Here is a 12,321-nt window from a genome sequence, read left to right on the forward strand (position 1 = left end):
ACTATAATTTAAAGACATTGTGTTGCCAGTTTTTTTTTTTTTTTTTTTTTTTTTTTATAAATTTCAAATGTTCTGGGTTGGAATCAAAACATTTTTTTACATATGCAGGTAAGTGTCCTGAAGTTGATATAGAGATATAGAGACCATTTTTATGATCCAATCAATTCCTTTATGGATAAAATCAAGGAAAGTGCTATGAATATAGTCCATGTCCATACTATAACTGTCCTCACTAATCTTGTTATTTGAGATATAGTGTATGCTACCTTTCAAAAGTTTGCGGTCATTAAGATATATTTTAATTAAATTATTACTTAAAATAAGTATGCATTAAATTAATTAAATGTAACAGTAAAAATATTTACATGTCATAACATTATTCTGTTGTTTTGACCTGTCTAGTCATCATGGAATTCAGGGAAAAAAGCATCAGTTTTGACAAAAAATATCAACCAGCAAAATTGTTTCCTTTAGAAGTGGAACTGAACGCTACATCTTGGATTGACGCTATGGGGAACGGCATCAGCATGACTGGTGTCTGAAGCATGTGTGAACACACTCCAATTTCATTGGCTTGCGACACAGTATCAAACTGATGGCATTCCCCATAGTGTTGATCCAAGATGCAGTGTCTCATTACCATTCTCAGGGAACCATGGTTACAATTGTAACCTGAGACGTTTTCATCATTGATAATAAAAAATATTTCCTGAGCACCATATCAGCATATTAGAATGATTTATAAAGGATCATGTGACACTGAAGACTGGAGTAATGGCTGCTGAAAATTCAGCTTTGCCATCACAGAAATAAATTACATTTTAAAATATATTAAAACAGAAAACTGGTATTTTAAATGATGATAATATTTCTCAATATTATTGTTTTTAACAAATAAACACTGCCTTGGTGAGCATAAGAGACTTATTTTAAAAAAAATTCAATAAAATCTTACCTGTCCCAATCTTTAAATGGTAGTGTAGGTAACTTATTTATTTGTGAGTAAAAAGCCAGGCATCATTTGATGATTTTAACACGGTCATCCATGCCTACAGCAGCTCAGAGTCTGATATGGAGGAAGAGGATGAAGAACCGGAAGCTGCTGGCCCGTCCGATCTGGGTGGGGTGCCCTGGAAGGAGGCGGTAGAGCTCCACGCTAAACTAAAGGGAGATAGCGACCCTGGCGCAGCTGAAGACGATGATGGCCTTCATGGAGAGATGGACGAGGATGAAGACGAGGAGGAAGATGAGGAAGATGAAGACGAGGAGGAGGAAGAGGAGGAATCGAGTGATGGTAAGCATCGTGTTAGTGCTTTTGGCTTCATTGTGCTTGTGAAGATGATCAAAGTGTCTCAACAAAATGAATAATGGCCGCAGATGGATGGCCTGGACAGAAAGGCCTGTTTGAAGGCGGTTCATTTGATTTTAGAAGGCAGTCTTGAAGTAGCTTATATTCTTTTCTTTTTAGAAGATAATTTTAAAGGATTAGAAAGACTGTAATGTGTTTGCTCTGCTGAGTCTCATTTCCTCTTTCCACTTCATACCATCTTTATGTATGTGGTGTCTAGCTCCCCTGATTAGATATTATATGTTCACCAGGGTTGTCTGCCGTCTCTTATTCACAGAGAACTTTTGAAATTACATTTTCTCTTTGAGTAAGACTTTTTCTGATGAAAAATGTAAGACAAAAGATTTCCCAAGAGATTGCTCTAACCCCAGAGCTTCAGCCCCTGATATATATATATATATATTTATTTTTTTTTACACTGATATATCTCATCAGTGAGACGCTGAATCATTCAGAGATTCTAAACTTGTTTATACAAATGTGCTCCTGTTATTCGCCTTTTCAACCTTCTGCATTTTCTTGTTTATGGCATCTCTGGCAATTTAACTAGTTTTCCTCTTTCAACTGTGTTTTCTTTTATAAAAAGAACCTTTTATAACTTTCTTCGACACATACTTTTGAAATCAGTCAACTATTTTACATAGCTAACAAATAGGTAAGGAATATTTGACAAATGGACCTTTGAATTATTGAAACACAGGAACATCTGTCAACCAATCAGAATAAGGATTGTACAATGCCATTGTATAATATTATTAGACATCAATATGTAGTACTTTTTGGTACATGTATTATACTGTAAAATTACTAGTTAATTATGTATAATAAATAAATCAACAAAGTCAGTCAGTCAGTCAATCAATCGATAAAATACTAGATTAAGACAACCCATAAACTATATCTAAACTGTTAAATTAGCAACCATGACACAAATCTACAGTACAAATATGGTAATCATATTTGTATACAATATATGTATGTATTGTCCCTCAGTGTTTTTTTCTTTTTTTTCTTTTCTCATAGCATTTTAATTCTGACCTTAAAATCATTCTGGTAACAAATTATTTTACTGTGGCATTATAGATTCACTGGTTTGGTGGTACTGTAGCTGATACTACTGTTGAAGTCCTCAGTACTCCAGTCTCTGAATGTTATTGGAGGTTCTTTTTTCTGTCACCCTGTACTGTGAAAATATTATTTTTCCCGTCTTTTACTTGTCACTTGTCTCTTTATCCTCTGCTCCGTCTTTCCATCGTTGTGTGTCTGTGTGTATGTTTGTGCTGGGGTAATGTATGGGATGACAGCGGGAGAGTATTTGCCTTGGGAGAGGGAGCTTCAGTCAGGTCTTTGGTTGGAGAGTCTTGCAAATGAAGAGGATACAGGTATATTTAAAGGTAGTGATGCCTGTGGATGCCTTTAAGCTAACACAATTTGGCTGTTTCTCCTGCTTTCCTGTTCTTTTTTTTAATTAGCTCTTGATTTTTCTGGATTTTTATAAGGCTATGGAGCTTTTACCATGAATTGTTACTACTTTTTTTCTGTTAAAATGTTATTTTGGGTTGAAATGGCATCCATTCACACCACTGAGGTGTTTTGAATGAGATTTTTCAGGGTGTTTTCACACGTAGTGTGATTTGAAACTGTTTGAACAGATGAACAGTTTGAAACTGAGCTTCTGTCATTAATGTGAGAATCACTGTTAATACTAGCGGCATCTGTTTTAAAGGGTTAGTTCACCCAAAAATGAAATTTCTGTCATTAAGTAGTCACCCTCATGTCATTCCAAACCTGTAAGACCTTCATTCATCTTTGGAACACAAATTAAGATATTTTTGATGAAATCCAAGAGTTTATCCTCAATAGAAAGCAACAATTACCACATTCATGGTCCAGAAAAGTAGTAAAACAATAGTCAACTTGGTTCAATCTTAAAGTTATGAAGCGAGAGGCTGAGTAAATGAAAACAGAATTTTTATTTTTGGGTGAACTATCCCATAAACAGACACAGACAGCATTTGCCTCTGCCGCGTGTAATGCAAGAGGTGCAAAGAATATACGCAAGTATTTTCTGCAACAAGGTATGAGGATGCATTATAGGCCTACTATAATATGCTAATTATGTCATTATTAGCAGTTGACTGGTGCTAATTTGGGCTGATTGTGGTCCATACATGAACCATTAACCAGACTGCAGTTTCAAGATGACTTTGTCACAGTTTCATGCTAACTAAATGAACTGAACACTGTCATCAAGTGTACTCAAATTCACACCAGAAGCTCAAGTGTGAAAGCACCCACGCAGTTGGTGCTTTTTAAAAAATTGCTGTCATTTGTGGTGGAGACATTTGTGCATGCTACATTTCAAAAGTATGTACTAACTTTACACTTTACAGTCTGTTCTAAACTATAATGTTCTCCTCTCTTTTTTTTGTCTTTACCAATTCTTTCTGGCCATTAATTGCTGCTTTTCAAACAAATTGGATTTTCTGTTCCTGACGGGCTAATGGACTCACCAATTAATCCTACAAAATGATCTTGTCACCTTAATGACTACCCGTAATGCCATCATGCAGCTAGAAACCTGCACATCCAGCAAGCTATTCATCCATTAGACCCTCTGGACATCCAGATGGACAAACACTGGACATCCAAACAGGCTGAAGGGGTGGTGGAGGGCCCCTCGCTCTCCCCCTTAGGTTCTCAGCCCTCGCTTAACACCCAGCTCACACAGCCCACCTCTTCCACAGGTAACCCCATGTGGAGGAGTCATACCTGGGCCTTGTGGCTTTTTGGGGGTGGTAGATGGTCCTATTTACACCTGGTATTAACATGCATCTCAAATGTTTTTCCTTGCGATTGGATTTTGTGTAAAAAAAAAAATTTTTTTTTTTTTTTGTGTGTGTGTGTGTGTGTGTGTGTGCATGTTCAATTCCCTGTGCCTTCATCTAACTTAAAGTTAATCTTTAATTTTTACTGATTAAATGTAGTCTTTAGCTAATCTCAGAATAAATATCCATTTTCATATTGTGCATTATTATGCTGTGATGCCCAAATTCACTTGTAGCATTTTAATATTATTATTATTTTAAAATTGGACATCAGACATAATTTTAATAGTGATGAACTCTAGATGAATATTACCAGGTGTTGTGGGATGTGTGTGTGATTTGCATGTGTGATCGCTTTTGTGAATGTGAATTTCTCTGGTCAGTTGGACAACTTCTGTCCTCTTCCTTTCCTCCACAACAGTGTTTTGCTTGCTTCTTATACTTTCTTCATTCTTTTATCTTGCTTTGATACTTTTTATATATCACTCACTGCTTGTTATTGTTGACATTACGTTGACCTTTCTCGGGTTGAGTTATTTGTTCTCTTATTTTTTTTTTTTTTTGTATGTCCCTTTGTCTCATTTTATCATCATTGTGGATATTAGGGCATTGCTAACTAAGTACTTGTCCCTTTTTTTCTGTTAATCTCTTTGATTTATTCATGAATGAATTTATTTTTGTATGTTGTTGTGTGACTATGCATTTCATGTACCTGTTCCCATTCCCATTTTCCCATTTGGTTTAATTGTAGCCCCCTCCCACAAATCCGTGCGTCATGAGGCTGTCAGAGCCTGGTTGGACTCGATGTCTGAAGGTAGACAAGAAAAACAAGTCCAGAAACTTATATTAGTGGTAACACAAACACACATCAGTGCATGGCAGGACAATTAAACACTTAACACCAATGCAATCATTGTTGAACACTGATTGCATGTTAAAACGTAACATGCAATTACAAGTCGAAACTAATGCATGTTGGAGTCAAGAGACTGGTGTGATTTTTATCATTCAGCTTGACGCAAAGCATAGAGTTCTGACTAATGCATGCATCTGACATATTTCCTTAAGCATTCTTCTGAAAATATGTAAGTACAGATTGTTAAAAGAATTCGTACACTCTAAATTTATTGTCCTAGGATGTCTGTGGTGCATCTGGAGGAGCTTGTTGTAACATAATTGTAAAGCACTTTGTCTCCACAGCACAATGCCACGGAGAGGTCAAAGCCAAAAAGAACTAAAAACATTTCTAGGTATTTTCATGGTTCAGAGAGCAGACATGCAAAAAACTCAAATATGACAACCTTGTACATATAACAGTCATGCGGAACAGAAATAGACAGGTTGAAAAGGGTTGCATATGATTCTGGAGCTTTTAAAAAAAAAAAAAAAAAAAAAAAAAATGGTGCAAAGTTTTGCTTGTAATAAGCAGAACTTTTATCTAAATATTAACATTAATGATTATAATTTGCTGACAGAAATGGTGGTTTGTGGTAGAGGGTGTCTCCGCTAAGTCTTCATATTTATTTATGTTTGTAATGTTCAGTTTGGTGTCATTGCTTTTTATTCACTCCTATTTACTCACTCACATCCCAACCCTTCTCAACAGCTGCTGATTTTGAGCCCAATCCATTTGACTGTGTGTAAAACTTGCATACTTGCATGTGTTTAACTACTAATACCATTTGTTTATTTCTACATTTTGTCATGTGCACTTATTGTATGTTTAAGTTAAAGTTCCCTAAAGACCATCATTTGTTAGCTACATGATTGATACTTTCTTTCTTTGCACACATATTTCATAATTTAGCCACAAAGCTGTTTGTACTGCTAACACCTTCTGTACATGGAAGATCTTCTAATATTCATAAGTATAGTTTAATAGTCTAGACTATTTTTTAGACTTTTACTAATCTTTTAGACTTTTGCCCAACTAATTCATCATCTTATTCTTCTCCTGTGATCCCAGAGCCCTGTGAAGATGATGATGATGATGCAGAAGCGGGCAGTCCTGACTTTGAGCCGGGCACTGAAATAGATCAAGGTTTGTCAAATCCATGTGCCATTTTATGTTGTGATTTCATTACGCCTTTAGAAAGGTTACAGTGTTACCAGTTTTAGAGCTTAATTGGCAATACCAGGCCTTGCGCCTTGAGGTAGTGAAATTGCAAAGTACTTCTTAGAATTTAATTAACTGAAAACACCTTTCACTATTTTAGTAAATAAAATTAGCTTAATTAGCTTGACATTTTAAGGTTGTCTCCTACTGACAAACATGAGATGAAGTTACTTTGACTTTGTTACCGCTTACCTTTTTTGTATTTTATTTTAAATTATTTAAAATGGGGGAAAATATGATGGTAACAGGGTTGACAACTTAAAGTATTTGGAATAATACATTGCCGACAGACATTTACACAGAATTTGCCTGCTTTTTAAAATGTATTTCCATATATTTTGAACAGGATTTCACACGGTTTTAATTTCTAATATCACAGATGACATTCCCTCAGATGCAGAGGCTGAAGCCCGTTCACATTGCATAGATGAAGTGGTGATGCTTCCAGTGGATAATGGCAAACCAGAGAGCCAGGGACATGTTTTCAACACTGGTAATTATAACCTAATCATAATCATATAATTTAATGCCTTTTCCATTTTTGTTTTAGACCAATGATTGCAAATGTTCATGTCCTTGCATAACTTGCATCTCTGAACACATTGCATCAATGTCTTGCTTCATAATTATTCAGACTTTGATGATTAAAATCTCAACACAAGGGGATTTTCGATGTCCATCAATATTTGAGCCAATTTTATTTTTCCTTGCAGAGAAAACATCTGCAAATCCAAGGGAATTGATTGTGGACGTTGTGCTGTCTCCAATCCAAAAACCTGCTTTACCCATTGAGGAGGTAATACAGCGTTGTGAGATCTAAATAGAGCAAACAAGTGAGCCCAAGACATTTAAAGCGGCAACATAAGCATACTATAAAATACTGCCAATGTTTTTTTTCTTTTATACAGGTGAAAGAAGTTTCTCCTGTAATACTAGTCAAATCTCCTGGTGCACGTTTCTTCCCTGATCCCTTTCTACCTGATAATGCCAAACTGGACATTCCCCCACCTCAGAGTCCTGATACTAAAAGACCTCATTCTCCTGTTGCTCAAATTGTTGCACTATCGCCCATCTGCTCCCAACCTGTTCCACAGCCAGAGACGGTGTCTCCCAAATCACCTGTCCAGTCCCAGCCTTGTGCTTGTTCTCCAACAGGTAATCCTTTATCTCCAATATGTACCCAATCACAACCCTGCCATGAACCACCCTCACCCCTCTCTTCAAGCTCCCCTGTAAGAACTCAGCCAGTCCCAGCAGTCACTTCCACTCCTTTGGCTAAACCTGCTTCTGAGAACCGAACCGATGAATCCTTGAATGATCCAGCACCCGAGGAAACTACAGTCAAGAAAACAGACCTCATTGAGGAGTTCTGGTTGAAAAGCGCAGAGATCAGAAAAAGTTTAGGACTCACGCCTCTGGATCGAAGCAGAACAACAGTGGATAAGAGCATCGTGAATGCTCCAACGCCTGAATCATCATCGCCCAGGTCTTATACTCCAGAGGACTTGTTTGAAGAGCAGAAGCCTACTTTCACGGGCCGTTCTATCATACGCAGGATCAACATTACTTTGGAAGGTCAGGTTATATCTCCGGTGGAACCAAAGAGTAATGGTTCTGAGAAAAAGGACTTGAGCAGCAGTTCAGGGTTGGGTCTTAATGGAAGCGTGACTACCAGTCAGACAGCAACTAGTGACAGCTACAACAACTCTGATTCTACCATGCTCACACCTCCTTCCAGTCCCCCACCACCTCCACCTAATGAAGAGCCAGCTGCTCTCCAAAACAAAAGGCCTCAGGCTTCCTGGGACAACCTCCTTGAAGGCACTGAGGAACCCAAATCTGAGACTACGCCTCCTAAACCTAAGACTCCAGTTAGTCCCCCTCAACTAAAACCAGTTATGGCTCCAGTGCCGACCCTTAGAACTAACCCACCTGTTGTGATGAGGGTAAAGGAACCGAATAAACCACGGCGCGAAGAAGTAAGGAAATCGTTTGTGGAGTGCGTAGACGAGATACCATTTGCCGACGACGTTGAAGACACATACGATGATCGCACTCCAGACACAAGTGGTCTGGAAAAATTTTACACCCCGCCAACCAGCAAGGTCAACCGGGACAAGCCTCCTTTCCACTTGGCACTGGCAATGGAAAACGGCAAGCCCAACATTGCTGGAGGGGTTTCTCGGACAGGAAAGAGTCCCCAACAATTTTCTCCTGAAGCCAAGGAAATCGCCGAAGAGCGAATGAGGGCGCGGGAAAAGTCTGTGAAAAGCCAAGCTCTGAAAGAGGCCATGGCCAAGCAGCTTAGTAAGATGAAAGAATCAGAGGCTGCCAAGGGTGCTGTGGCAAAAGTAGCCTGGAATGTTCCAGAGACAACAGGAAAAAACAAAAAGCAACTAAACTCCCCAAAGGACTCTGCGGTGAAGGCCTTGGAGTCCAAAAAGCAGACAGACACACTACCTGACCGTTTTTTAACTACACCAGCCAGTAAGACCATGGACAGTTCTGTCACATCTTCAGAGAGCTCCACAGGAGGCAAAAGCAAGAAACGCAGCTCACTGTTTTCTCCACGCAAGAACAAAAAGGAAAAGAAAGCCAAAAATGAAAGACTATCTGGCACAGAGGAAACGCCACCCAAGCACAAGTCCCTTTGGAAGGCTGTATTCTCTGGCTACAAGAAAGACAAAAAGAAGAAAGACGACAAGTCATGCCCAAGCACACCCTCAAGTTCTACAACTGTAGACTCAGGGAAGAAGAAAGAATCACCTCTGGATAGGTCCTCAGGTCAGCTGAATATTTACATTCTGATTTTTTTCATCCCTTTGTCAAAATTCATTATTGGCTATCCTACTGTAGCTCTATTCTACAAGTATGAGACCTACATAGGCAGCTCCTTTCTAAGCCAGCATCCTAACTGCCATTGAAGCTCATAAGTGACCAATCTGGAATACTCAGCATGGTAGATTCACCTTGAAAGTGGTTTCAGTGAAGTTCACTGTTAGCATGTTGCAAAGATAAGATGATAACATTGTGGTACCTGTAATTAGCATGAAAGTATATTGCACAAAATATTAGGTAAAATATATATATATATATTTTTTATTTTTTTTATTTTTTTTTTTATGTTGAACTATATGGTTATCAATACATTTTGGTGTTGATTGAATGACATGTTGCTTTATAATCAACATCTTGTCTTATCTACCAAGTAGGATTTTTTTTGTCTGCTTGGCGTCTCCTAATTAGGACCTACAGTAGATAAATATTAAGTGTGCTTTTTAAAATAAAGAAAAGGAGGATGGTTAATTTGCAACAACAGCAGGAAACTTGTATATTCGTGCAGTGTGCACATGTCAAAAGATTAAATCCAATTTGAAGCTTGTGACATAAACTTGCATGAGACGGCTCTCTTCAGATCCTCATGGGTTCTGTTATAATCTTGCAGAATTTTGCTAAGTTAAGATTAACTTACACATGTTTTCTCAGTCTCTTTCAAATGGTGATTTTCTTATGCAAAGTTCTCTTTTAATTTACTGATGTAGATTTACGTCTGAGGAGAAATCTCAGCTTTTCTGAGGACTCTGATCTCTCCTGTGACGATGTTCTGGAAAGATCATCTCAGAAGTCCAAGGGTGATGTAAGTCCATATAATATTTAAAGAGCTTCTTTTTTTTCTCATATGAGTCAAATGTTTTCTTTCTGAATCTTCTCGAATTTTAATAAAATCTTTTACTGTTCTCAGCGCCATGTGGACCTGTTTGACTTGGTGTCAGATTTGAAAAAAGAGACAATTAAAGATGAAAAATCCAAAGAGAAGGTTAAGGACAGGGCTATGGAAAAAGGAAGAGTTACAGAAAAGGGCAAGGATAGGTCAAAAGAGAGGGAGAATGAACGAAAAGTCAAAGAAAAAAGGGTGAAAATGAAGGATATGGAACAGGAGAAACGAAAAGAGGAAGAGGTATTTCAATGATGTATTGCACAACCGCTCGAAGCTACCAGGTTTCATACAGAACATGAATGCAACACTATGCCAAAAAAAAGATATTTTTCAAAACTTATAATACAAATAGTATTGTTCAGCATTGTTTCATTTGAAACCTGTGAGAAATCGAGCATTCTTGTGCATTTGTGTGAGGGTGAATAGAGAGAGAACAAAAAAAGACATAGTGTTCACCAGAATTTATAGAATAAAAAAGGCACTTTTAGGGTGCAGTGTAATAGTAGGCACATTTAGAGTTTAATGTTCATCTGTCTTTCTTAACTAGTCTTGTTGTGGATATGAAGCTGTGTTTCGTGATTTCTATTTTTATTTATTATTTTTGTTTGTCCAAATTATTATTATCTTAAATTATTTTCATTTAGTGTTGTTGTTTTTTTAAAGAAAAATTGTTTTTGTTTAAATAGCTGATGTACTTTTACCCTCTAGCAAGTTTTTTTTTAGAGCAATCTTGTAGTCCAAAAGGTCCAAAATTAACTTTTTGCCATTGTAAACCTTTTCAGCCCTTTTTTTTTTTTTTTTTACCATTTATTACTAGTTTTGTTCATTAAAGTGACATGTTCCACATGAAGTTGAGGAGAAAAAATTTGGTTGGCAGGTTAATTTTGGACCCTGAGTAGAATTGTGTTGCACAAATCATGATCACATTAATTTGTACTTGTGCACTCATCCCAATGTCTTTAAATGTTTAGTCTTGTGTTTGTGTGTTGTCATAGAATCCTGATTTGATTTAATTGTACATTAACCCATCTAATCGCATAAATTTTGTTTTGTTTGTTTTCCTTTTTTTCCAATTTATTTTTCTAAGTCTGTTTATGTACCTCATGCATTGGCGTTCAAGAGATCGTATGCCACAAAGGTAGTGTGTTCATCCATTCCCATTGGTCTATCTATTTTACGCATGTCGTATCACACCGTCATGCCTAACCCCTGTCTGTTATTGTTGGTCCAAAGATTGCTTTATTTTATTACTAACAATTTTACTACAGCATGGTGAAGGCTAAAGCGCCCCCTTTCTGCTGGAGGATGTAACTGCATCACATGACATTCTTAAAAGGCTTTCTGGCTGTTTACCTGCATACAGTTTTCTATTCTGTGTACCTCACAGTTTACGTACAACTCGTTTTTCTCATTTCATAGCTTTTACTAGACTTTCGTGAAACATCTCCAGAGTCAATTTTTTTCTGTTTCTTTGTCTTACACTTGTTTTATTGGCTCTGTGCAATTGTGATGAAATGTACAGACAACAAGAGCTTATGACATTAGTCACTCTACTGTACTTAACTGCTATCTATCTATCTATCTATCTATCTATCTATCTATCTATCTATCTATCTATCTATCTATCTATCTATCTATCTATCTATCTATCTATCTATCTATCTATCTATCTATCTATCTGTCTGTCTGTCTGTCTGTCTGTCTGTCTGTCTGTCTGTCTGTCTGTCTGTCTATCTATCTGTCTATCTATCTATCTATCTGTTTATCTGTCTATCTATCATCTATCTATCATCTATCTATCGTTCCATCAATTGTTCCATCATTCCATATATTGTTCATGTGTTCCATCCATTGTTTAATCCATCGTTTCATCCTTCGTTCCATCGCTCTATCTACCGTCCCATCACTCTATATATAATTTTATCTATCGTTCCATAGTTCTATCTATCGTTCTATATTGTTTGCAAATTTAGAGTTTTTCAACTTTCTCATTTTATATTGTTTGTACTGTTTTGAGTCTTTTTTTTTTTTTAATCCAGAATTTGAAACCCTTTTTGCGCTGATTCCTTGTACATTATGTACTTATTTGGTTCACTGGATTTACCAAAAATAGGCATTATATTATATATATTAAACCATTGATTATTGTATTTGCAGCAAAAATATATATTGAGATATGTACAGTACCATTACTGTGATTAAAAAGGTTATATAAACTGTGATATAAACTTTTGATTATACTGCCAAAATCGCATATAGAGGTGCTTTAGAATTGTAAGTCAGAAGTATTTCAGTCTGTTGTAGTAGTGGA

The 12,321-nt window shown here is 36.9% G+C and overlaps 1 protein-coding gene across 46 annotated transcripts in view; it reads left to right on the plus strand.

Annotated features, from left to right (window-relative positions):
* Positions 1–12,321, plus strand: part of mical3a (microtubule associated monooxygenase, calponin and LIM domain containing 3a) — an 86,892-nt gene that overhangs the window by 56,595 nt on the left and 17,976 nt on the right. For 28 of the 46 annotated variants that reach the window (XM_067390041.1, XM_067390068.1, XM_067390038.1 and 25 more), the window contains 11 exons: positions 1,056–1,294; positions 2,653–2,742; positions 3,922–4,095; positions 4,928–4,990; positions 6,143–6,217; positions 6,672–6,785; positions 7,006–7,088; positions 7,201–9,076; positions 9,835–9,929; positions 10,035–10,250; positions 11,098–11,148. In XM_067390041.1, the coding sequence (XP_067246142.1) occupies positions 1,056–1,294; positions 2,653–2,742; positions 3,922–4,095; positions 4,928–4,990; positions 6,143–6,217; positions 6,672–6,785; positions 7,006–7,088; positions 7,201–9,076; positions 9,835–9,929; positions 10,035–10,250; positions 11,098–11,148 (3,076 nt within the window). Of the gene's footprint in view, positions 1–1,055; positions 1,295–2,652; positions 2,743–3,921; positions 4,096–4,927; positions 4,991–5,376; positions 5,427–6,142; positions 6,218–6,671; positions 6,786–7,005; positions 7,089–7,200; positions 9,077–9,834; positions 9,930–10,034; positions 10,251–11,097; positions 11,149–12,321 lie in introns of those variants that run through there. The other 18 variants (XM_067390050.1, XM_067390078.1, XM_067390080.1 and 15 more) reach the window with 15 other exon arrangements.

This window comes from Chanodichthys erythropterus, chromosome 7, assembly GCF_024489055.1.
Source record: "Chanodichthys erythropterus isolate Z2021 chromosome 7, ASM2448905v1, whole genome shotgun sequence".
Classification (NCBI taxonomy): Eukaryota; Metazoa; Chordata; class Actinopteri; order Cypriniformes; family Xenocyprididae; genus Chanodichthys; species Chanodichthys erythropterus.